The following is a 24,457-nucleotide window of genomic DNA, read 5'->3' as shown; positions in this document are numbered from 1 at the left end:
TGTCAGATCACTGAATAGCACAAGACGCACAGTTGAAATGGTTTAAAGGCACATAATTTGTAAATACATTTACGTATCAGCATACCAATAATAACTTGTAAATACATTTACGTATCAGCATACCAGCATAACTCAGACAACCAGGCTAATACAATATAATAAAGGGATACAAAACAGAAATAATGATGAAAGCATCAGAATCCAACTCGGAAAACGTGACTGTGCTAATAAACAGTGTTGATTTTGCATACTGTTGAAGAGTTGGCTGTAACATTTTTGGAGGATTGTGAGCATATGGTAGCCGCATGCCATTGCGCACAGAGCTGCATATCGATGGTCCTGATGTCAAGCGTGCCTTGCAGTCTCCCCTTCCCACAAGAACTGAGGCATGCCCCACGGGAAAGCATGGTTTGGCACTAATGCCATTCGAAGTGGTTCTAGGGACCATAGTAGAGTGAGAACGCAGCAGGTTCAGAGATGCGAGCGATGGCTGGCATGGTTCGCTGAGGCATGCTCGTTTCTGGCAGGTCAAATGTCCCCTTTCTTAGCTCTCAGTGCAGGTGCTATGTGAAATATGCATTGAATTCTATACTTTTGTCTAGCTTCTGCCTGAAAACAAGTTAGTGTCCACCAATGTCTGCACCCCTGCTTTCACATGGGCTAAAAATCACCATGGCAAAAGTTTTGCTCATATCCCTTTAAACACCATGACACAGACTTAGCAAGAAGATTGTGGCAGGTGTGTGCAGTTAAAAATTGATAGACAAAAAAGAAAAGAGAGAGCAGTAATAATAAGTGCTTATTATACCAGGTATGTACTGCAAGACCCATAGCAAAGCACAAGACAAGAACAAAGGTGAATGCTATCATAAAGCTCTCACCTTTAAAGTAGAAAAAAAAATCAAGCAAATCCCCAATTCCTCACACAATGCAAATCGGTGCAAGTAAGACTTGCAAGAAGAAACAGTACATCATGAAACACACATCAGATTTCTGATGAATGCGTCCCGTAATGATCATCAAGTGCAGTGGTGTACCTTGTAGAGCAAAGGCAAGCTTCAGGGACAATATTCTCTAATGATTATTTGCAGAGATGATATCTGCGCTGTGAGGGTTCATTCATATGACTATGCAATGGTCTGAATTTTGAATTTAAACAGAGTGTGAAATGACTTCTTACAGTGTGAAAAAAAAGTCACAGTTTCGCCACAAAGGCAAACCAATAAATTGGACAAGTAAAATTTTATATGAAGCAAGAAAAGTGAGGCGAACTCTTATCTGGCATAACTCAACAAAATGCTGGTATCAAGAGATGGAGTCACAGCAGCGAGCAAAACAACCTTTGTGCTATCGCTTCACTAGAAACTGAATATTGAAAACACACCGCATACAAAGGCATGAGCTGTTGGCTGATCTCTGTCAAGATAGCTGCGTGAAAATGTGCTTGGCTTATTCATAAATATGCGTAGTTCCTGCCAGAGCTGCACAGCTTCTTCTCTTGGACCACCCACTGGCTTTTTGCACGATTAAAAAAAGAGTTTCACATCCGCGGTGGGTGCCCAGGCCCACTAAAAAAAACGCCGGACTCGAATCATCTTGATTCGGCAAATAAAGTTTATGTCCTTCCTCTAGACTTGAGCCACGGGCGGCAACTGCCCTCGCACACTTTTACTTGCACATAGAACATTTGATACATGGGGCCGTAATATCAATATTCTTTATTCTTTATTCGGTGAGTGCCCCGCTTTGCTCAAAAAGGCATTACAGCAGGGGGGTTACAGACTGGAATAAAACAATTCTTCGTTTATACAGCACACTTGCTTGTCTTGCAGCCGGTTCCAATCTCTAATGGTCATCACAAAAAAGGAATTATAAAACATGGTCGTTCTTGCACGATACTCTTTCACTTTGCGTCGGTGGCCATGTCGACTAGATATGTAACTGGGTTCACTGAAATAGTTATGACGGTCAATCCCAGTCCGCCCATGAAAAACAGAAAAGAAAAACTTCAAACGCAGTTTTTTCCTGCGTAAAGAAAGCAATTCCCAACCCAATTCAGCTTTCATAGCACTGCAGCTGTCTCTCCGCTCGTACCGCCCTAAAACGAACCGCGCAGCTCTGTTTTGTATTTTTTCAAGCTTATCAATCAAGTTCGCCTGCATCGGGTCCCACACAGGACATGCGTATTCCAAAATCGGTCTAATACATGTGAGATAGGCTGCATTTTTTAATGTTCGGGGTGCCAATCTTAGGTTCCTCTGAATGAAGTTTAGAGCCCTTGCCGCTTTGCCAGCAACGTGATCAACATTGGCATTCCATGAGCAGTCATGCGACAAAACAACGCCAAGATATTTGCATGTTGGTTCGGTAATAACAGTATGTGTATGGACTCTATACAAAAATCTGCTATTGCTATTGCAATACTAGTGAGCTTGGCACACCACTAAAAATGCTGTCATCTACAAACATAGATTTTCCTGGTGCTGGAATAAACAAGAGTTCACGAAAGTGACTGAAGAACTTCAGGCTGAAATTCTTGGGGGCAGCATGGTTCCAGTTTTCTTCGGCAAACTTTCTGCCAGTGAGCTTGAATTATTCCATATATATAATTATGGTGGCCAATCACAAGGGAGCAGTAAAAACGCAACGGATCGAGTGCAAAACCTAATCTACCGAAATCAACTAAGTACGCGTTGCAGAATGGACACAGAGAACGAGGGGAGCAGTTCGCACGACAGAATAAACGGCCCTTGCATGCCTCTGATGCAGAAAGGTGTTCGTGTGGTGACACGAGTGTACATTCTTACGGTGGTAGAGATGGGGAAATAGAAGGAGACAAGTGCTCGAGCAGTTCCGGTGACTCGTCAACAGGTTTGAGAGTTGTGGCACGGTTTAATAGGGATCCTACTTCAGGGGAAGTCCTCGAAAGAAGGGACCTTGCACTGACAGCCCGTCTGGCTGTGCTCGCCTACTGGGCCAGGCGTGTGCCCAACGCGCCCATCCAAAGCATCCAAAAGTTGAAAGTCCCTTCGTTCGTACGCTGGCAAGTTGGCGTGGGCGGGTAAGGGAGTGTGAAATACGTGGGTAAATATTTGTATAAAGTAAATTTTTTTTTTGTAGTAAAGCTACCAAAATATTAGGTGTGCACAAATTTTGCGAGTAAATACGGTATATGTTGGAATTAGAATTGATATTTCCCCATGTGTTTCACTGCCCACTAGCATTCTGCTAAGTAATGATGAAATATTTGTATTGAATGCTACAATATACCTTTTATTATTATTTTTTTAAAGGTAGTTGGCACAGTCCAATTATCTGCTGGGAAGTACCATAATTACTCACGTAATAAACACACTTTTTTTCTAAAAAAAATCCGAGCAAAGTTGGGGGTGCGTTCATTATACAGGGCAAATTTTATGAAAACTTCTTCAGGGGGAGAAAAAAATGCAGTAATGCAAAAAAGTTACATCGCTTAAGCTTTCACAATAGACATACGTGTACACTGTTTGGAAACAGCTTCTTTGTTGCACTTGGTTGATGATGCTATCTTTTGCAAGCTGTCTCCACGCCGCCCGCGCACGCCATTAAAGCATTTGTGACTATATTTTCTTGTAATTGTTAACCCGCAACAGTGGTATCTGCTGTGATCTCGAGAGGCATCCAGAAGCACTTCGCCAACTTCGTGGCAACCTCGTACGACGATCGTGATGCCGCCGTTAACATTGTGTCAAGTAACCAACATTGCAGTAAGTAGTACCGTACTTACTCGCATCATCGCCGCACTCGCATAATATGTGCACCCCCTAGTTTGATCGCAGAAAATTGATTTTTAAAATTCCGCGCAAAATAGGCGCACCTCGGACTTGGCCATAATCAGAAACGATTATGCCCCCCGGCAGTACAGTTGGAACGTGGTCCCTGCACCCCGAAGAAAAAAAAAAAAAAAATCGACGTGCAACGACCTAACCAACGTGTTTGTTGAAATAAAACTTGAAAAAAAAAAAAAAGCCTTCATGAGCGGGGGAAAAAAACGGCTGTTCCATTAATCACTGATACCCCCCAAATCGCCGTGCTCCTTGGAGGTGACGTGTACAACACCGGGGGCTCGATCGCCATCACCACCACCAGAGAAAAAAAAAAAACGTCATTTTGCAATCGGTGTGCATATGTTGTGGTCGTGTATTCAACTTTGGTTCTACCACGAGAAAACATGCAAGTTACACGACTGGATTTAAACTGAAGGCAGTGTAGTACGCGCTGGAGCATGGTAACCGGGCTGCAAGCAGGCATTTCGGTGTTGGGGAAACCAGTATTTGGTACTGGAGGGATAAAGAAGAAAAACTTAAGGCGACAAAGAAAGCACAACGGGCTTTCCGCAGTGCCAAGACCGGCAGTTATCCGAACGTCGAAGAGCAACTGGTCCGGCATATACGGGACTTACGACAAGACGGCTGTGCTGTGTCATTGGATATTGTACAGACTAAGGCGCACAGAATAGCCCGAGCGCAGCACATTGAAGCAAAAAAAGTTCAAAGCCAGCTCCGGATGGACAACTCGTATCATGCAGCGCCATGGTCTCGCACTGCGAAGGCGGACCACCTTGTGCCAGCGCTTGCCCGCAGCATATGAGGGGAAAGTGGTGGACTTCCACCGTTTCGTTATAAAGCTCCGACAGCAGGAAGACTTCATTTTGACCCAGATCGGCAGTGTTGATCAGACCCCCCTTTGCGTTGATATGCCGCAGAACATGACATTGGAGGAGAAAGGTGCACATAGCGTCATCATCAGAATGTCTGGTGCTGATAAGAATGATGCACGGTAATGCTGGCAGTGACAGCGGATGGGTGCAAGCTACCGCCTTACATTATTTTTAAACGTAAGACGCTCCCAAAGGCTAATTTCTCTCAAGGCATCTATGTCAGAGCCCAGAAAAAAAGGCTGGATGAGCGCGAAACTCATGGTGGATTGGTTGAAAACAGTCTGGGGTCGGCAGCCGGGTGGTCTGTTGTTCCTGTCCATGCTTGTCCTGGACAGTTTTCGTGGGCACCTAGTAGACCGTGTGGAGCTGCGCACAAATCTGGGAGTGATTACGGGCGGCCTCACATCCATACTGCAGCCTTTCGACGTGTCCTTGAATAAGCTTTTCAAGGACAATGTTCGAAGGCTGTATACCACCTGGATGGCTGGAGGACAACATCAGCTGATTCTAGGTAGTAAGATTAAGAGGCCGCCTGTGGAAATGCTGTGCGCTTGGATTGTGGAAGCGTCGCAGGCGATCTCCAATGAAGTCGCCAGAAAAAGCTTTAAAAAGACGGGTATCTCAAACGAACTGGATGCGAGTGAGGATGATATGTTGTGGGGTGCAGATGATTTAGACACCGAAAACAAACCCCGCTCGGCGAAGATGAATGTGTGCTCTCCGACTCAAACTCCGAATAGGGAAACGGTAGAATACCTACAACTTTTGTGCAAATTATTTTACGTGTGTGTGCAGTTGACGGCTCTCACTTGTTCATTAGAAGGTATGTAGTTATGCTTGTTTTATGCTAAATTATTGGTACATGATAAAGTCGCCTTTTACTGGACAAATGTGCAGATTCAAAGTGCGAGAATCGAGACGAAAAATATTTCACAAATTTTACCCCGCAAAATTGACGCACCCCTAACTTCGAGCCGGATTTTCTTAAAAAAAAAGAAAGTACACCTATTATGCAAGTAAATACGGTAACTAACATTGCAGCAAGCTACCCTCGAAGCATCAAAACAAGCTGTTGATAACAAGATCATAGACGAAATACGGCTGCTGCTTCATTTCCACATGAGAAGTTCCTGTACATGCGATCAAGCAAAGCGAGAATCGGGAGTGCTAACATGTTGCGGAAATTGTTGCGATCTTTTCTGGGCGACAGGCGATTTTTCCTGGTTTTCAGAAACATTCGATGCGGCAGCGACAAATTACCCTTTGCAACAGCAAATCCTATTGTGGTCGCTCAAAAATCGCGTGCATGTAGTTGGGTCTTAAATTTTCCTATTTGCAGGAAGCGACCGTCGGTTGGCGCAAGCAGTTTCGTGACCTTCGCTTGCTGTGTGCTTATCAGCTGGGATGCCTCTACACTGCACTTTCATGAACCTCGCTGTGGTGCACAGATGAAAAAGACGTGCCGCGCACACATAGAAAGATACGGCACGCGGCAACGGGCGAAGGTGGGGTGGGAGTGAGCCAAGGTGGTCGAGGGGGTCGGCATAATAATAATAAAAAAAAACAGAATAGATCCAATCAGCGAGGAGGCGCCAGTTGTTGGTTAGTGGGACTGAAGTTGATGAATGAAGCGGGTGTTATTATTACTCGGGGGAAAAAAAAAAATCAGAATTTTGATGACTGAAGTTGGGGGTGGGTTTATTATGTGAGTGCATTCATTATGCGAGTAAATAGACATTAAGGGAGGAGGCTACCCCAGAAACCGTATTTTTTTATTTTTTTAGGATATCCTAACAAAACTTTCAGGGTATGTTCACTATATTAAAACTAAAGAAACTGCAAATTTTCATAAAATTTTGTTCAGTGGTTCTAGAGTTACTGAGGTCTGACTGGGTGGTTCACTTGTGTGCCTGAGGAAGAGCCAGGACATACTGGAAGGCTGAAATTATTTGTGGTCATCCCTGGATATATATTATAGGGCACTAGAGAGCCATTTTTTCAGTTTCTCCTCAAAAAAAATTTTTATGCAACTTTAAATTTGATGTAGCCAGTAAAAATGACATTCATAAAAAAATAATTGTAGATTAATAATTATTGGCACCAATTTCCAAAAAACGAAGCTTGCTATACCCTGGCATAATCATCCAGGAACAGAATAAAAAAAAAGGCACACAAATCTGATAAGCAGTTCTTGAGAAATTGCTTTCCTCAGCACCACAACTAGCTAAAAATTCATTTTGAGAAAATGGGCTTTCAAAGTTTAACACATGTGTTTTCCTCAAAAAGCTCGAGTAGAGTAGCTTAAGGTGTCCTTGTGCTGCTGGGAAGTACCATAATCTGTCACTTATCTTTTCTGTCATCCCTCCACCTTCTCTAAGTGCCGTGTGGAACGTTAATGCTCATTTGGACGAGTGAGAAATGTTCATCATCACTTGTCACTGCAGGAGCAAGAGCCAGCTGGATCAGTTCAAATTTTTTCTGCGTCACTGGCATAGATTCAAGTTCAGCGCGAATGGCGTCGCAACGTATCGCATAGATTTCTTCCTTAATTACAATGTGTCCACAGATGAAAGGTCGACGGCCCACGCACTCTCAATGGCCCCCGATGCAGATGAAGTGCTGGGTCTGGCAATTTCAGCAACACTCGACATCACGCTTGACGGCACCGATTCAGAGCACATGCTGGATTCGGCGATCTCCGACACACTCCATGAATTTGCGGCTCCAGGTACACACAATGTATCATATTCTGAACTGGTGGCAGCTGACAGCACAGTTCTGCCGCTGCAAGCGTCTACGCACTGGGCACTTGCAGCAGAAAAGTGGAACTTCAATTCTCGTAGAAGCTGCATAATTCGCTTCGCACTCTGAACTTGCGCACCGTCTTCGGCTTCGTTGCCGACATCACGCAGAGCTACAAAGATACTAAAGGGCACAGACTTGTGCGAAACGAAAAAAAGAAGAGAAAGTGATTGAAAATACAGTGCAAGGCAAACAGTGGCTCGTAAGCAGACGTCTGTCGAAGCAGACGAAGCAGAGATCAACAGCGAGACTAGCGTGCCAGACGTGCCATTGCCAGAAGGGACCGCCCTTGCTTCCAACTCAGCAGCCAATAGCGGGCGCACTTTCGCCCACGAGATATGAATGAGCTGCTCTAGAGAATCAGCGCTCTGCATCGCATCCCAGGGAAGCGCCAAGAGCATCTCAACCGCGCTGTTGACGCCATTTTAGAAGGCGGCAAACGAGAGAGAAAGAATTGACAGTCAGAACAAGACTAAGATAGCGCAGGATGGCTGCATGGTCTCGGAATGGCACGCGCGTGAAGTTTGGTTTGATTTTGGTTTGTGCGCGTGTTTTGGGCGCTACAGCGACCTCGAAAATAGCATTTTTTTTTTTTGCACTTGAGCGGTTGAATTAGGCACTGATATTTACAGAATAGGTAGTTCATGTCACATACAACCCAACAATATGGTTTTTTAAAAACATGCTTTTGTGCGACTTTTTGGTTTTCAATTGCCGCGTACCCCTTTAAAGAGTTCAGATTTGTGGGAGATCCCTTTTTTTTTCTTAATCAAATACACAAAATTTCGCTGCCATGACAAGTTGTGCAGGTCACATATCGGTCAATGTGAACTGTACCATTCATTTATAATTTGCCTCTAATATAAAAAAAATTAAGTTAAAATAAAAATTAAGGATATATAGTGAGATGGCAAGACAACCACTGGTCATGTAGAGTAACCGACTAATTCTAGCAAAAGGCAAGCTGCATGAGCAGCAGTGTTAGGTTAAGAAGCTTCCAGAAATAATGTAGCTACAGCAAGTACAGGACACAGTTGATTGGAAAAAAACATGGGAGATACCTTTGCCCTGCAGTGGGCACAGTCAGGCTGATGAAGAAATAATTTACATAAACATAAACTTAATACACTAGACTCTCAGTAAACTGACCCTGAAGGGACAAAGAAAATATGTTTCATTTAATAGCAGTTCCATTTCAGTAAATGGAACCTGAAGGAACCAGGAAAAGATGTTCTATTTAACAGGAGTTCCGTTTACTGAGAGGTGAACACAGATGCAGAATACAAGCCCGAAACCAAGCGTTGCAGAGGCAATGGTTTTGTTTAGGCAGTAGTTCCGTTCAACAGATTTTCATTTACTGAGAGTCTACTGTACTACTACGCATTAAGATGTGGACTAAAAACTCACCTTATTTGCTTGGTCGTTTTGAACTTGATAAATATAACAATTGGGAAGATCTCGCACCGGTTCAGCCTTTCAACAGCAGACAAGCTCACATCCAGCAAAGCATGGCAAAGCTGTAAGTAAAAAAATTTTCATAAATTAACAACTTGCATGTGCACAATCTTGTCATAGCAGCTGATTATTGCCATATCTTCATCATAAACAGCCCTTCAATACTCTTTCGGGTCACGAAACTTTGCCGTCACAGTATGAGAAAACTTGTATGACGCAGAAAGCTACCGTACCGTGGCACCACCGTTGTTTAGAGGCCAGGCTTCTCCAGCCCTTCCATTTGATTCTGCAGAAACCACAAATGCGGCGGGTGCGAGCTGACATTCTGCCCGTATCCTCTGTATTTGTGATTGCTTTTTGAATTTTTTGAATAAGGGCGAAGTTCAGGTATTGTACAGTTGAGGCTGCACGTTCACACGATGATGCCCTTCAGGAGTCTTTTTTTTTTTTTGGATGCCAAGTGTTCGTGAAAAGTTCGAGAATTCAAAGTAAGCTCTCTTTGGACATTAAACGCACGACTTCAGCATTGATTTGAGGCATGTGCATTTGTGTTCAAAGCACTTTGATATAACAGACATGATTCATGCGCACAATTCCACAGTAAACGGTGACAGTATCGTTACCGAGGCGCACGACAGGCCTAATTCCATTTCTTCTGCATTCGATGGCCTGCCAGAGTACTTCAAACATCGGAAGTCACAACCACTGACAGTTTGAAAGCTGCTGAAACCACTAAAACAACCTTGAGAGTTAACGTATGCCAGGGGGTTTTCCAGCCGTATGTAACAGGCCATTAGCTATTTATTGTAACAAAAGCGATGCAAGATTTCTGAGTCAGTCCTTTAATTTGTGTGTCATTCCTTTAAGGGGGGGCGTAGCTTTGGAAAGCCAACTTTCTTAATTCTTAGCAGATGATAAAAACTGGCACAAATATTCAGAACTTATCCCTCATACTTTCATAAAATTTCAAGACATTCTTGGAACTTTTTTAAATTAAACTTTTTATCTTTTGTAATCCTTAGCAGTTTGTGCAATGCCTGGAAATTTTTTAAAATGTGGAAGAAGGCTAGGTTAATATTTGCTGTACAGCTGAATGCACGCACAGTATGGTGATATGCCTGCTTTACAACACAAAATTCTTGCATTGAGATTCTTTCTGCTACCTTCACCTTAGGCACACTTCAACGATGAACTAGCCACATTGTAAACTTATAAAGAGTCAAACTAAGGAAAGAACAATGTCATCACATACATTGTAGTCTAAGAAACATTATAAAATTAAAAGGAAAAAAAGAAAAAACTAAAGTCAAGATAGGCCAAATGGCTATGAATAAAATGGCTGCAATAACTTGACAGGCATGCAAAAAGACACATTTGAGAAAATGGCTCAAGAAATTTTACCTAGCCTCCACATATCTCAAATGCACCAGGATCACAGTTCTAGGATTCCTTTGTGATGCGAGGCCTCTAGGGCATTTTATTCTAGCTTTGATATGCTTCAGATGCCTTTTTTTTTCTCGTATTTCAGTGATATTGACAAAACTGCATTTAAAGTTTCATTTGCTTTTCTATGAAACCTAAAAATTGAGATCTTTGATTTTTCTTGTGATATTTGACTTCTTAGATAGTAAGGCCATATACTTTGATTGATTGATATTTGGGGTTCAACGTCCCAAAACCACCATATCATTATGAGAGATGCCGTAGTGGAGGGCTCCGGAAATTTAGACCACCTGGGGTTGTTTAGCGTGCACGCAAATCTGAGCACACAGGCCTACAACATTTCCGCCTCCATCGGAAATGCAGCCGCGATTCGATTCCCCGAACTGCGGGTCAGCAGCCGAGTACCTTAGCCGCTAGACCGCCGCGGCGAGGCAAGGCCATATACTTAATTAATTACCTATATTTCTTGTGTTCACACTTTTAATACAGAATTAAAGATCTTGCTTCTTGATTAAAACTAACCAATGAATAATTTTTATATATCGTATTTACTCGCATATTTTTCACACTTTTTTTTTTGGCTGAAAACCGATGCAAAGTTGGGGGGTGCGAAAATTACGTGGGGAAAACTTTCCATGAAAACGTACAGAGCGAAAAAGAAAACGAAGTGGCCACAAATCAGGATTCTCACACCAAGAACTAACAGCAAGGTTCGATAAGTACTAATTGAAACTTACCTCAACAATAAAAGCACAGGTTCAACACCTGGCAATATTTATTTGAGACACAAAAAGTGCAAGCAAATAGTTGAGAATAAGAATACCGAACGCAAAGCTTGTGGATGTTGCGGACGTAGCATTCACCGCTCAACAGGAGCCCTTAAAAGGTAAGCGTAGGACGTCAGTATTGGACTGATAGTTATTTGACAGAATCGTCCACAGTTTCCTTCTGAAGAAATAAAGTTTACCATTAATCCCAGTTTTAGGCACATGGCAGGCCCAAAGCATCTTGGTGGCTTTCAGCTGCCATTACCAGTAGCGTACACAAAACTCGTAGACTCCAGAGGGCCTACCGGCGGCCCTGTTGCCATTATTTAGCGCATGATCTATCACTTTCAACTTGAAAGCAGCCGTGTAGCTTCAGTATCGCCACATAACTTGACAAGAATACCATCACAACATACAAAACATGCCGCAACGCGCAAAGCTTGGCTTGAATTGAACTAAATTTCCGTGTAATAATGGTACGCTTGATGCTTAAGAGATGGCGCCAGATGGCACATGCTATCATCATCAGTGACTGGAACAAGCAGACGACAATATTGCAGCAGTTTTCGGGGGTGCGATAATTACTCGAGCAAAAAAAGAAATTGTATTTTTGTTGGGGGATGTGGGCGGTGCAAGAATTATGCAAGTAAATACAGTTTATAGAGAGAGGTTTATTGTGAGAGACAATGGCCCACACTTTCCCAGCCTATGCCTTTCTTCTAAATAATAAACGGTTGTGGCCAAGACACTGGTTGCACGAGAATTTTCGAGCAGTTTATTGAATGATGCAAGTTACGCACATGAAAATTTGCCCCCTGCTTCATACATGTTCTTTTGCTACTCTAGCATGTAAAACGCACTGTCATTCGGCTGGTCACAGAAACGCTCATCATCTATGAGGCTTTCATTGTTTCAGAACATTCATAATACATGCTTGCGGCCTTGCGAACCACGGCCTCCAACTTGTCTAATTTGCATCACTATTTGATCGCGAAGTGCTCAGCTGCAGGGTCTGGGGTGCCAATGTGTGATATGCCTGGCAGAGGCGTATGGTGAAGGTGTGCGAAATGTGTAGCTACGATGACGAAAAACCGGCGCGTAACATGGTTGAGCATTTTTAAGTTACAACGCATGAATGCCTGGTTGAACTGCCGCTGTGCTGCATGCAAGCGAAGCATCTACTAAGACTGACTGCTCCACGCCGCTGCACACTTTTATAGCCTCGCGCCCGAATTCCAGACAGTCCTGGGTCCTTCCCATGCAGCACAGCGGAAGCTACGGACGCATCCAGTTTTCTCTGGTACTTTTCGCCGATGATGGCATCGATTTTTCTCTGCCTTTCTAGGCAATGCCGGCGGCTGTTTCTAGATAGTAAAGAGGTTGACGCGCTGCCACTCAGTGTCTGACGTGTTGTTACGTCATCTTTGTTTTTTTCATTGCGCACACTTTAAAAGAGAACCCGCTGGTGGCGCGTGCGGCTGCCTTTCGTCGTTTGAAGGCAGCGCGCGCGCCTTGTAAAACATTAGTTTTGCGACATATGGTAATTTTAGCAGCGCTCTAATTGCCCTCGTTTACGAAGTGCATAGTTAGAGCCAGCATTACCGTGACTTTTGTTCCCCCAATGAAGTTTCGGCTGATTTTCCTTGAGAGAAGCCCAAATTCCCCGAGTTCTTCATGATAAATTTTCCAGCCCAACCAAATTCCCCAAGATTTTCCAGTTGGTAAACACCTTGCCCACTTTTCAGTATTTAGCTTTTTTTTCTGTACTCCTAAGCTACAACAATTCTTGGTGACAACCATGGAATTTCTATGGCACTTGGACATTGTTATACATAGGTTCTCGACTCTAACAACATCCTTCCTGCACTCATTTCTAAAAGCTGAAGATACATACAAGAATGCACTGTCTCACAACAGTTCAATGCTTGAAATGAGATTTCTTCCAAGTTCATCAGAGAGATTATAAACCACTTTACCAAGTAATTTTCGAATGACTTCAGTGTTGGAGTTGCACTACAAGTGCACCAGAAGCTACACAGAGAGGGACTACATGGAGGAAAGAAGCTCCATCACCACATGTCATGAACTTGAGTGCACATCCACACAAACACTCTCCCATGTTCCGATTCCTATATGCACCAGTGTTGCTAGAGTCTAATTTTAGCCCACCACAGGGTGCAATGCTGATTTAAATTGGCTATTAGCCAGTAGCAGCAATCTTCTGTTTAACGAGTACCTAGGTGCCCCATCCATTGAAGTGAATGACAGGGCTTCTGCATGAAGAGAGGGTTAAGAAAGATGCAACCTTGCCCTCCACTAGTAAACTCGTAGCACAGGGCTACAAATTTTGCCTGAACTGTTTACACCAGTGTTTTCTCTTTGTAGACTTTTCCTACAGACAGCAGTAAGATTGAGATAACATTGTTTTGCAGCAGTGCACAACAAGCAAAGCATACCTGGTGGTTGATAATGTAGCGGAGAGACTCAAGGGTGAGGACCTCAAAATGGGTACCTCTACGACGGAAATCAAGCAGACTCAAGTCTTGTAGCCCTTTGTCCAAAGTCTGCAGTGAGCCACGAAGGCGCTGTGATGGACATCGTTGGAATTGATGAGGAAAGTCCTGCTCCAGCTTATCTACTACTGCCTCTTGAAGTGGGCCCACCAGAATTACAGGCCGCAGACTTGGGTCTGTGGGATGCCAGAAACATTCAATCACCACATGCAAAACACACATTCCACTACGTAACTTCAATTTGCTGCAAATTTTCTTTCTTCCCACTAAGTGGTCTTTACAAAAATAACCTAAATAGTATGTTGCTTATTTTTACTGGTGCAATTAAATACATCATACCCCCCAACAAAGCACAGAATAAATTTTAAAGGAACTCTAATAATATTTGCAGCCTAATATTAATAACAAAAGCAGCCTTGAAACAATATAACACAATTTTTGAAGAACCCCCCCCCCCCCAAAAAAAAAAAAAAAAAAAACCTGGATAGATTCAGTATTTTCAGAGGCAATGTAGGAGAGCTATAAGCTTTTTCAAAAATATACTAGATGCAGATTCCTTCCAGCTAAGGTAGTGCTACGAGTGTCCCACATAACTTTAAACCACACTGGCTTTTGACAGTTGTGAAAGTTATCCTCTCTGCTTAGTCACTATTCTTTCCTTTGAGGCGCCATTAACATACACAGCAAATTCCTGTTAAACAGAAGGGAAAAGGGCAACAAACAACTTGTACAAGTGGAATTATCATGGAAGTTCGTGCTCTATAACAACTGCAACAAAAGAGCATTCTACTATTTGGGCAATCATGAAGCAGAGATGTCGGTGGTTATACTGGCACTCACACTCATACAGCACCTTCATGCACGCGTAATCTGCTGTGCCAAGTGACAACTGAATGCTCAGTGCCAAGCTTAATGCGCTTTTCTACATGACATCAGTGCACTGTGGTGAAAGTAACTTGAGTGTTCAGCATGCGATAAAAAATTTTAGAACCCATCCCTTTACCTACAGTGGCAGTAGCAGCGTATTGTGGGAGATTTATGGCCATACCAGTACATTTGGAAGGACTGCTAAAAATTAAGAAGTATTTTAGGCAAATATGGAGAACTGAAATGTGGACAAATCGCATATTTTTCTTTCACATCTTTTTCTTTTTTCTTTATTTTTCTTGTCACATCATAAAGCAAGCAGACCTCAATTGGGCATTGTGAGCTTTGAAAATATTCTTACAAATGGGAGTGTGAACTCGATGCTGGCCCCTTTCTCAAAACACTACAGAAAGAATAGCTGGCTTGTCTGTTGTGAGGTGGCCATGTCTCATAATAACTGTAGTCATCTGTTGTATGCTTTCTTTTGTGTTAAAGCTGAAAAAATTAAGTTTCAAGTTTAACAGGTCTTTTTGAAAAAAAAAAAAAAACAAAGAAGTTTGCTTTTTGCCTTGACCAGTTCATGTACACTCATACCTCATTATAATAAAGTTGCATTTTACACGAAAATAGGTTCACCATATCCGGAAATTTGTTATAAAGATTTATTCGTAATACTATAATTGTTGAGACTATTTTTCATTTACTTTGTTATAACCGATATTTTGTTATACAGTAAAAGCTCGTTAATTCGAATTCCACGGGAACGCTGAGCAATTTCAAATTAAACAAAATTCGAAATAATGAAAGTGAGCAAAAATGGGTGGATTTCGGGGGTGGGGGCATGAAAAATATTTATTGGCCAAAAAAGTCGGTGATGACCATCTGCTTCTTTTCTCTGAATGCCACAGCTGCGGCTCTCTGTTCCATCGCGCGGACGCGGCGCAGGGAATCCTCTTCACCCTCTTCAAAGCTGAAGAAGAGACGCGCCACATTAAGTGCCTCCATCACCGCAGAAGCTGACGGGCGCACAGGCGCTTCATCATTTTCGTCTTCCTCACCTTCTGGCTCTTCAGCATCAGGCTGCGCACCGGCTACTTGAGCGATAATGTCCTCATCAGTCAGGGCACCACACACCGATGCACCGGTGTCAACTTCAACATAATCGGCAAAACGTACGCCCCGAAGAGTGTCGCGCAATGCCACTGGCATGAGCTCCTCAGCCCCATCCACGTCGACGTCACAACTATCCTGCGCTCTTCCAGCTGCAAATCCACTGCGGCGGAAACAGTTTGCGATTGTGGTCGCGGTCACCTGTTCCCATGCGCGCACCAACATGTGCATGGCAGTGAGCAGCGTAATGACGAAGTCCTTCCTGTTGCCCGCGCACAAAATCATTCGTGAACGAACAACGTGCTCGAGGAACAAAGTGACGCTGCCGGGAGCGGCCTAGGACTGCTAGGACTACTCCGCCGACTCCTCAGCGTCCCGTGGGTCCCGCGTACAAGTGGCGCCAGGCGCTGAGATAGCGGGAGGGCTACGAAAAAAAAAAATTGCTCCCTGGATTTTGGAGGCCATACTTTGCTCGCCCTTTGCTCGGAGACTACTTGAAGCTCGAAAAAACTGGTCGTGCCACCTATCGTTCGACCGTAAAAGCTTCCACTAGTGTTTGACGATGATGACGCTCGGCAGCGCGCACTTCGAATTATCCGTAGAGGCAGCAATTTCTGTTCGAATTAACGAATCGTTTTACACATGGTCTCCTATGCACTGCGGACCGGACTGCGGCGACCATTTCGAATTATCCGAAATTTCGAATTAATGAGGTGTGAATTAACGAGCTTTCACTGTATCAGGGTTCAATATATGGAGGTTCGAGTGCACTACCACACATAATATAGCATAAGACCCCTGAGAACCAAGTCAAAAAATGAATGTAATGCGATTATAGAGAAGCAAACATTTCACAGCACCACTGCAAACACAGACACAAATTGTTTCACAAAGGCAATGCTATTAGTGTGGTGCAGCAGTGCTGCCTGTAAGATTGTAGAGTCTATCAAGTGGAAGAATATTTACTGCAACAACTACATTTTGTTCTGTAAATCTACGCACTACAGAATTTCCACCAGCCTCAGTTTTCTAATCTTTTGCTAATTTGCTCTTGCATTCCACTTCTAGTTAACTCCCAGTTTAACCAAAAGAAGGAATTTACAACAGAGACAAAGGTTAATCAGGAAAAGGTAAGATGTTCTCTAGAAGTACTTCATCTCGCAAGTACCTTGCAAAACTTGTGCAGGCAGCATTTTTACACAGGCAATGCACTTGTGGCAGAATATAGGTCTAGACATAACTTTGGTTATTTGAGGGATTAGAGTTCCAAGTTTACTTGATACATGCTTATATCGGAACAATATACGACACAATATGTACTTCACAAAATACACAAATTGTATGCTGAAAATACCGTAGGCAATACTGCTAGCAAGAATAATTATGCAACAGTCACAAGGACTTTCCCTTTTCATATCGGCTACAGAGTGTTCACAATGCTGCAAGAAACTATTAAAATAAGAGTTCATTCCACAGACATTATATCTCACAGGTGCAGGTCTAGTTTATGGCAATGATAGACAGGGCTCTCCATGGCAATGAAAGAAAAACTCCTAAAAACAAATGCGGCCAGTTACACCCATAAAAGATTTGGGCTCACAGTTCAGCCGATCCACACGAAGGTAAGTCGGTGGTACATCCTCAGCCAGGGTGCCTGCGGAGCCCCCGCAACTGTTGTTGATTGAAACATCGGAAAAAGAGGCCAGTTCTTTGCCGTCTTCTCGCGAGCGCTGCTGGTGCCTCCGCCGGCGAAAGAAGCTGCGCCGAGTTGAGGTGGAACCCCTTCGTCCAGTGCCCCCTTCCTCCAAATCTAGCAGACTTCGCTTCATCAGTAGCTCCTCTTCTGCCCTGCATTAGCACCAAGCAAACTACATCATGCACCAGCACTCCACATGTGTTGATGATTCTTGTCACTATGAATTAGTCATATGCTCTCTTTAGATAAACTGTAAGACCAATGATAAGTGATTATTATTTATAAATGAATAAAGGGTGGTGTCAAGACAGAATCTCAGAGTTATTATTATTTACCGTCTTACTGTTAAAATCCTTCTGATTTCTTTTTTGTGTGCTCTAATAAGCAAGTATTTGTAACAACTCTAGCATCATTGCAGGGCTCTCTATTGTGGAGACAAGACAAAGACAAGAGGCCCCTCCTAAAAAACTTTTCTTCGCTTCATCATTTTCGTCATCATATGCTGTTCTCTCTTACCCTGCCCTCACACTGACACTTTAAACTAGACCATGCACAACGCAGCGAGCTCCCAATGTCATGGCAATAAATTAAAAACAGTCATAACGTTTAGTAGTCACATGGTTGCAAGGCTGCATCTGCTTGAGAACCAGCTACAGTATCACCTTGTTATAATGGGTATGCCTAGAACAGACACTTGCATACTACATACTAATCGGCGGCAGTAAGCCGACATCCCTATTTGTGCCATTGATTGAGCTTCGTTTACTACAAGTTCTGATGCAACGGACATTTGGATATCATTGACAAAAACGTGAGGGCAAGGTGGTCAGGACTGCCGTACAGCGGACTGTTCTACCACAGGCATCCAAAACTCTATATCTTCTGACTTCAAACATTGCTTGGCATAATTTCGGGACAGGACTAGCACCGCAGATGTCAATGCAACAATTTATGAAAAAAAGGCCGCTGATCTCCTGTCACTTAATGATTAGTTATGCCAAGCTTCATTCATTCATACTATCAATCAGGTATTAGAGAAATGCTCAGAATATAACCAACCACTATTCATAGCCTTCATAGATTACGAGAAGGCGTTTGATTCAGTAGAAATATCAGCCGTCATGCAGACACTGCAGAATCAGGGCGTCGATGAAGTATATATAAACATCCTGGAAGAAATCTACAGGGGATCAACTGCTTTCATAGTGCTTCATACAGAAAGCAACAGAGTACCAATCAAGAAGGGTGTAAGGCAGGGGGACACAATCTCCCCAATGCTATTTACCGCGTGCTTACAGGAGGTTTTCAGAAGTCCAGAATGGGAACAGCTAGGGATAAAAGTTAATGGAGAGTACCTTAGTAACCTGCGCTTCACCGATGACATTGCATTGCTGAGTAACTCAGGGGACGAATTGCAACTAATGATTACGGAGTTAGACATGGAGAGCAGAAAGGTGGGTCTTAAAATTAATCTGCAGAAAACGAACATGGAAGAGAGCATTGCTTCGAGATAGATAATAGTGCACTTCAAGTTGTAAAAGACTATGTCTACTTAAAGCAGGTAATAACTGCGGAACCGAACCACAAGATTGAAGTAACCAGAAGAATAAGAATAGGGTGGAGCAGATTTGGCAAGCACTCTCAAATTATGACAGGTAGATTGCCACTACCCCTCAAGAGGAAGGTATATAACAGCTGTATATTGCCGGTACTTAACTATGGAGCAGAAACCTGGAAACTTACAAAGAGGGTTCAGCTTAAATTGAGGACGACGCAGCGAGCAATGGAAAGAAAAATGATAGGTGTAACCTTAAGAGACAGGAAGAGAGCACAGTGGATTAGGGAGCAAACGGGGGTTAAGGATATCATAATTGAAATCAAGAAGAGGAACTGGACATGGGCCGGGCATGTAGCTCGTGGACAGGATAACCGCTGGTCATTAAGGGTAATTAACTGGATTCCAAGAGAAGGCAAGCGGGTTAGGGGGAGACAGAAGGTTAGGTGGGCAGATGAGATTAAGAAGTTTGCGGGTATAAATTGGCAGCAGCAAGCACAGGGCCAGGTTAACTGGCGGAACATGGGAGAGGCCTTTGTCCTGCAGTGGACGTAGTCAGGCTGATGATGATGATGATGATGATGATGATGATGATGATGCCAAGCTACGGTGACAAAAATAGGCATGCAGCACGCTTGGTTTTGCATGTTGGAGCGCTGGCGGGCAAAATCGCTGACCACTGTCATCGCTGTACTGAGTAATCGGTGCGTGGAGAGCTAGGCCAAGATCCGCTATCAATGCCCAAAATGCCTATTCGCGGTTCAAAGGAGCCAGTGGCCGATGTGCTTCGTTGCTTGCCATGAAGCACATTATGGCGCCTTCGCTTAGGCGTTTCCGCTCGCACGACGGTCTTGCCCGCCAAGTTTGGGGCAGAGTCAGGCCTAGCGTCCGCTAGCGTGATGGTCTTGCCCACCAAGTTCAGAACAGAGTTAGCTAGCCACGACTTCAAGCAGGAAGAGCAGCTACAAAGTGCATGATCACCGTGCCTGATGTTTCAATGTATAATGTGCTCGATCCCGAGTACGAAGAGTTGTCCCGCGGTGGTCTTTGTCACAAGGTCTAAAGCCCTGATAAGCAGAACATTCCCGCCAACGAGTCAACGCTGCGCCAGTCGATTTGAGACGTGCATGTGCAATGTTCGAGAAGAGTGTGATGTGCGATCGTAATCTGATGACTGCACTTCCGCTTGCAGCTGCCTTAACTAAGGCATAATTACAACCTGAATTATCATTGACATGTGAACACAGAATTAATGTGAAAATGTCACTCAGTAGCGCGATTTCGGACAGCCACAACCTCGCGACGAACAAGAAGCAGACGACACTATCCCGGAAAGGTGTTTCCCGGAGGCGTATAGAATGAGCGTCGGACCAGCGAGGCATACTGGAGCAGCAGGGCAGAGGCAGCCTATCGAAAGCCTCGAAATAAATTTCAAACATCCACTTTTTCAGTACGGAATGCTCTTAATGAAATATTTTTACGACGAGCCCAAAATGATGGCGGGTGGTTGTGCCGGTGCGAAGCTATAAAGTTCTGAAAAATGCCTTTTTTTTTTTCGACTTCAACAATAATTTTCACCGCCTAAGCAGGCACAAAAAAAGAACCTTTTAGAGCACTTCTACATAGTTTTAAGTGAAATATTTATTAATCACACACAAAAAGGGGCTACAGAAACAAGATGTGATTTCCAAAAATCAAATTTTTTATGCCCAATTGAGAATAAATCCATAAATATGACCTATGATACCTTCTAGTGATAACAGACCCATTCAGTGTTTTCTTATAGGTCTGTTGTAACAGTACTTTTATTTCACATATTTCTTTTACAACAGACCAAAATCCTCTCGAGGTCTGCTGCAATGAGGCTATAGCGTATCAGTGTTTCTTTGTAAGTCTGTTGTAACAGTACTTTGATTATACATACTCCTTTTACAACAGACCAAAGTCCTCTCGAGGTCTGCTGTAATGAGGTTATAGCATACAGTCGAAGCACGCAACAATGAAACTGACACGGTGCGGGAAAAATTTTGTAGAAAAAATTTGTTGTGAAATCGAAAAAAATATAGCAGACCTGAGCTAGCAAAACGAAGGAAATTTGATTCTCTAAACTCAAAAAGTGTCGGCTGCTACCTTTTCTTTCCCAGTAATGTTGAGATGCAATTTTCACCCATGCATAGCGATGCCATGTTAAAAAGCACACTGAGACAAAGGCAACAACAGTTTTCATAAACAAACCTAACAGTTGCACTAACTCCCTAACACTAGCAGCTGTCCACCATCAAAAGGTATACCAAAACGCCAAGATGGAGATGTTGTATCAAGGAGCAGTGACTTACGCCTTATTCTACGCTATTCTTATCATCCACTAGTCACATCTGGCCAATTCTGTTGATAACACGGACAAACAGCCACTCTGATCAGTGACCACACTGACCACGTGTGAAAATAACTAAAAGCATTGGCATTGAAAAAGACATCGTTCCATGATTGCACCCAGCAACTCCATGAACTGAGCAACTGAGCTTCAGCTTCAGACTGCCCATTGCCATCGCTATCAAACAATGGCGGCTCCCATGCTAGTAAACAGTGATGGATTACGGTGGTGCCAACGCTCGTTTTATACTTTGTAGACGCACTTTCATGTTCTGAAGATGCATAAAAATGTTCAAGATTGTGTTTACTGGATGGCAATAAACATCCAAGTCTAGAATTGCATGACAAAATTCTGTTGAAACGGAACAGCAGAAGGAAAAGTGTTAGTAATGGTGAGAATATTTATGCATTGACTTCTATGGACTGTTGACAGGAAACCGAAAATATTTTGTTCCTGCGGGCTTCAACTGTACAACTTTAGAGGTGCTATTCACCCTTTCAGAATTTATGCCATAGATATATGGCATTGCCTGTATGTTTAAAATGTACACCTTTTCCAAACATTGCTCTTGCTTGGCATGTGCTGCCACACTTCAGGAAAACGTGGAATTTTTTTTTTTCATACACAAATGTCTCTCGGTTTTTCTTTTTTTTTTTCTGAAGCGGTGCACTGGCTCATTCAAGTGCGGTTATTCATTCAAGTGCTTGTTCATTCAAGTGCGGTTACAGGCAATGTATAAGGGAAAGAATAAAAAGCAAGGGAGGGCAAAGGATGCGGAGAAAAAATGCACGAGGGACCAAATCAACGAAAATCTAGGCCACATCAGGAATAGCACTTGCATCATACAAAACCAAGAAAGCTCAACTCTTTATCATGTATGGCCACAGAGGGAACACTGACGCACGACTCTGAATTCTTATAAATATGCGCAGCCTGAATAAGTTCACGCACTATTTGGTTCTTATGCCGAAACAACACAGAAGTATCACCAAGGAGCGGCACCCAGCCACTTTTCTTACAGTGGACTTTCAGAGAATAAAAATGTTCTTGAAGTCTAACATTTATACAGCGACCTGTCTGACCCACGTATACACGATTGCATTACAAGGGTATGGAGTAGACAATACCGGTGATACAGGATACATAATTATGAATATGACTAACATTGTGTGTACCTTGCTGGATATATATCTGATTCGCGACTCGTCTATCTACTTTCGCGCGTAAAGTGAATACCTTCTACTTTCACGCGTAAAGTGAATGCCTTGTTCCTGGCAGAAATAATCTCGTAGACGTCATATCATCATATTTTTGTATGATGCGCATGCTATTCCTGACGTGGCCTAGGTTTTTGTTCATTTGGTCCATCATGCTTTTTTCCCCTCCCCCTTTGCCCTCTTTTGTTTTTTATCCTTTTCTTTATATATTGCCTTGGTCTTGAAATAAAGCTTCAGTTGATAGTCTGCACTTGTCTTTTTCTCTCATTTTGTGTTTCTGTCCATTTTTTGCACAATATGCTATGGATCATTACCAACTTGCCCAACTAGCCATTCTTTTGAAGCTAGAGCATGTTTTGTTAATTTTCCCTAAAGCTTATCAATCACTTGGCTTTTCAGGTGCTTCTGTAACCACCCAATTTACTTACAAGTAAATATGTAGCTTACTCTTACTATGGTCATGGATGTGGTGGTATAATCATTCCATGCTATTACAGAGGGCTATCTGAAGCAGCTAAAACTTGGGAGCAGAAAATCAAGCTTTTGAATCAGTTACCAGCCCTACAATTTCCCACAATAATAATTACTATAGCTCAAGCTGCAAATGCATATGCTTGTCGAGTACAAGGTGTATTCGAAAAGTATGTTATAACTAATGTTTAAATGTGTATATGAATAGTAGATTACAACTAATGTTTAAATGTTGTAGCCTTAACAATTAGATCGAGGGATGGACAAATCAATGAATAGATGCTCTGAGCACAGAAGCAACAGCTTGATTATTCAATATACGATTCATATTTGAAGCTATGTATTCATATTTGGTTCATATTAAAAAAATTTGATATTTGCACACTCCTAGTTATGGCGTTTCGATGGCCATCAACTAGATGGCCTTTCAAATGGGCCCCAGTGACACACTTATAACACAACAAAATTGCAACAAGCTACACATTGAGCAACAACATGACCCCATTAATAAAAAAGAAGATAAAATGTTGGCTTACTTGTACTTGCTTGGGATGAAGCCACACTTCAGCTTCTGTCCATCCTGATCGAGGATCCATGCTCGCCATTGGCCAGGTACCCCTTTGTACATAGTATTGTCCACATACAGGATGTCATCCTTGCAAAAGGCCAGTGAGCCATCTAATGAGGCCCGGTCAAACAGGGCCTTCACATAGAAGGAGTCACCAGGCTGTTCCTGGATCTCGGCAAACCCTGCAGTACACCCCCCACACTTTTGTCACACCACAAGAAAATTGCAAATGCACAGGTGGCTTGGAGAACAGAGTTAAGAGTTGCTCTTAATCTTTCCGGTATACCCCTGACAGATGAGCAAACTTAACGGTGTATTGACATAATTTTGAGACAACCCAAGAGGGACATTTTTGTTTTCTTGACACGCAGTGACAACACTCTCCACACACGAAAATCAGCCAACACGTATAAAGTTTTCATAGCTCGGGTGTGCAACAGCCAAAATAGAATTTGGAGCAACTTTTGGAGTAGTGAAATTTTACTTTTGGAGCACTAAAAAGCAAATTTGGAGCGGGTTATGGGCAAAAAACACATTATTTCATCACGAAAGACCAAATTTGGAGCATAGAAAAAAAAATACCTGTTTTTAGAAAAAAAAAAGGGTGTGCAAACCACTCAACATCCCCTAAATCGTGGAGTAAGAAGTAGTATTTTGAGCCACCCCACTGTGCAAACAGTGATAAAGTCCACATTAGAATTTGCCGCACCTGTCAAATCCTTTGACAGAATCCGTAAATTCAAATATAGATCTGCCAAGCTGGCGACTTTGAAATTCAATGATTCTTGAAACGGAGGTGTAGCGGTGGCAAAAAACACAAACAAAAAATACTGGTGCAGTTTTTTTTTTACAGGGTAGCAAATATGCCATATATTGCTCCAAATGATTGCCAGTAACTTTTTCAGGCATTGGTGATCATA

The 24,457-nt window shown here is 42.9% G+C and overlaps 1 protein-coding gene across 4 annotated transcripts in view; it reads right to left on the bottom strand.

Moving 5' to 3' along the window:
- The window catches only part of LOC119187510 (MAGUK family member discs large 5), a 192,635-nt gene that overhangs the window by 8,401 nt on the left and 159,777 nt on the right, over positions 1 to 24,457 (bottom strand). For all 4 annotated transcript variants that reach the window (XM_075878718.1, XM_037435647.2, XM_075878719.1 and 1 more), the window contains 4 exons: positions 23,506 to 23,719; positions 17,257 to 17,504; positions 13,623 to 13,855; positions 8,909 to 9,018 (listed from right to left, as the gene is read on the bottom strand). In XM_075878718.1, the coding sequence (XP_075734833.1) occupies positions 8,909 to 9,018; positions 13,623 to 13,855; positions 17,257 to 17,504; positions 23,506 to 23,719 (805 nt within the window). The remainder of the gene's footprint in view (positions 1 to 8,908; positions 9,019 to 13,622; positions 13,856 to 17,256; positions 17,505 to 23,505; positions 23,720 to 24,457) is intronic.

The sequence above is a fragment of the Rhipicephalus microplus genome, chromosome X (assembly GCF_043290135.1).
Source record: "Rhipicephalus microplus isolate Deutch F79 chromosome X, USDA_Rmic, whole genome shotgun sequence".
NCBI lineage: Eukaryota > Metazoa > Arthropoda > Arachnida > Ixodida > Ixodidae > Rhipicephalus > Rhipicephalus microplus.
The sequence above is the reverse complement of the archived record's forward strand: the minus strand, read 5'-3'. Positions and strand labels throughout refer to the sequence as shown.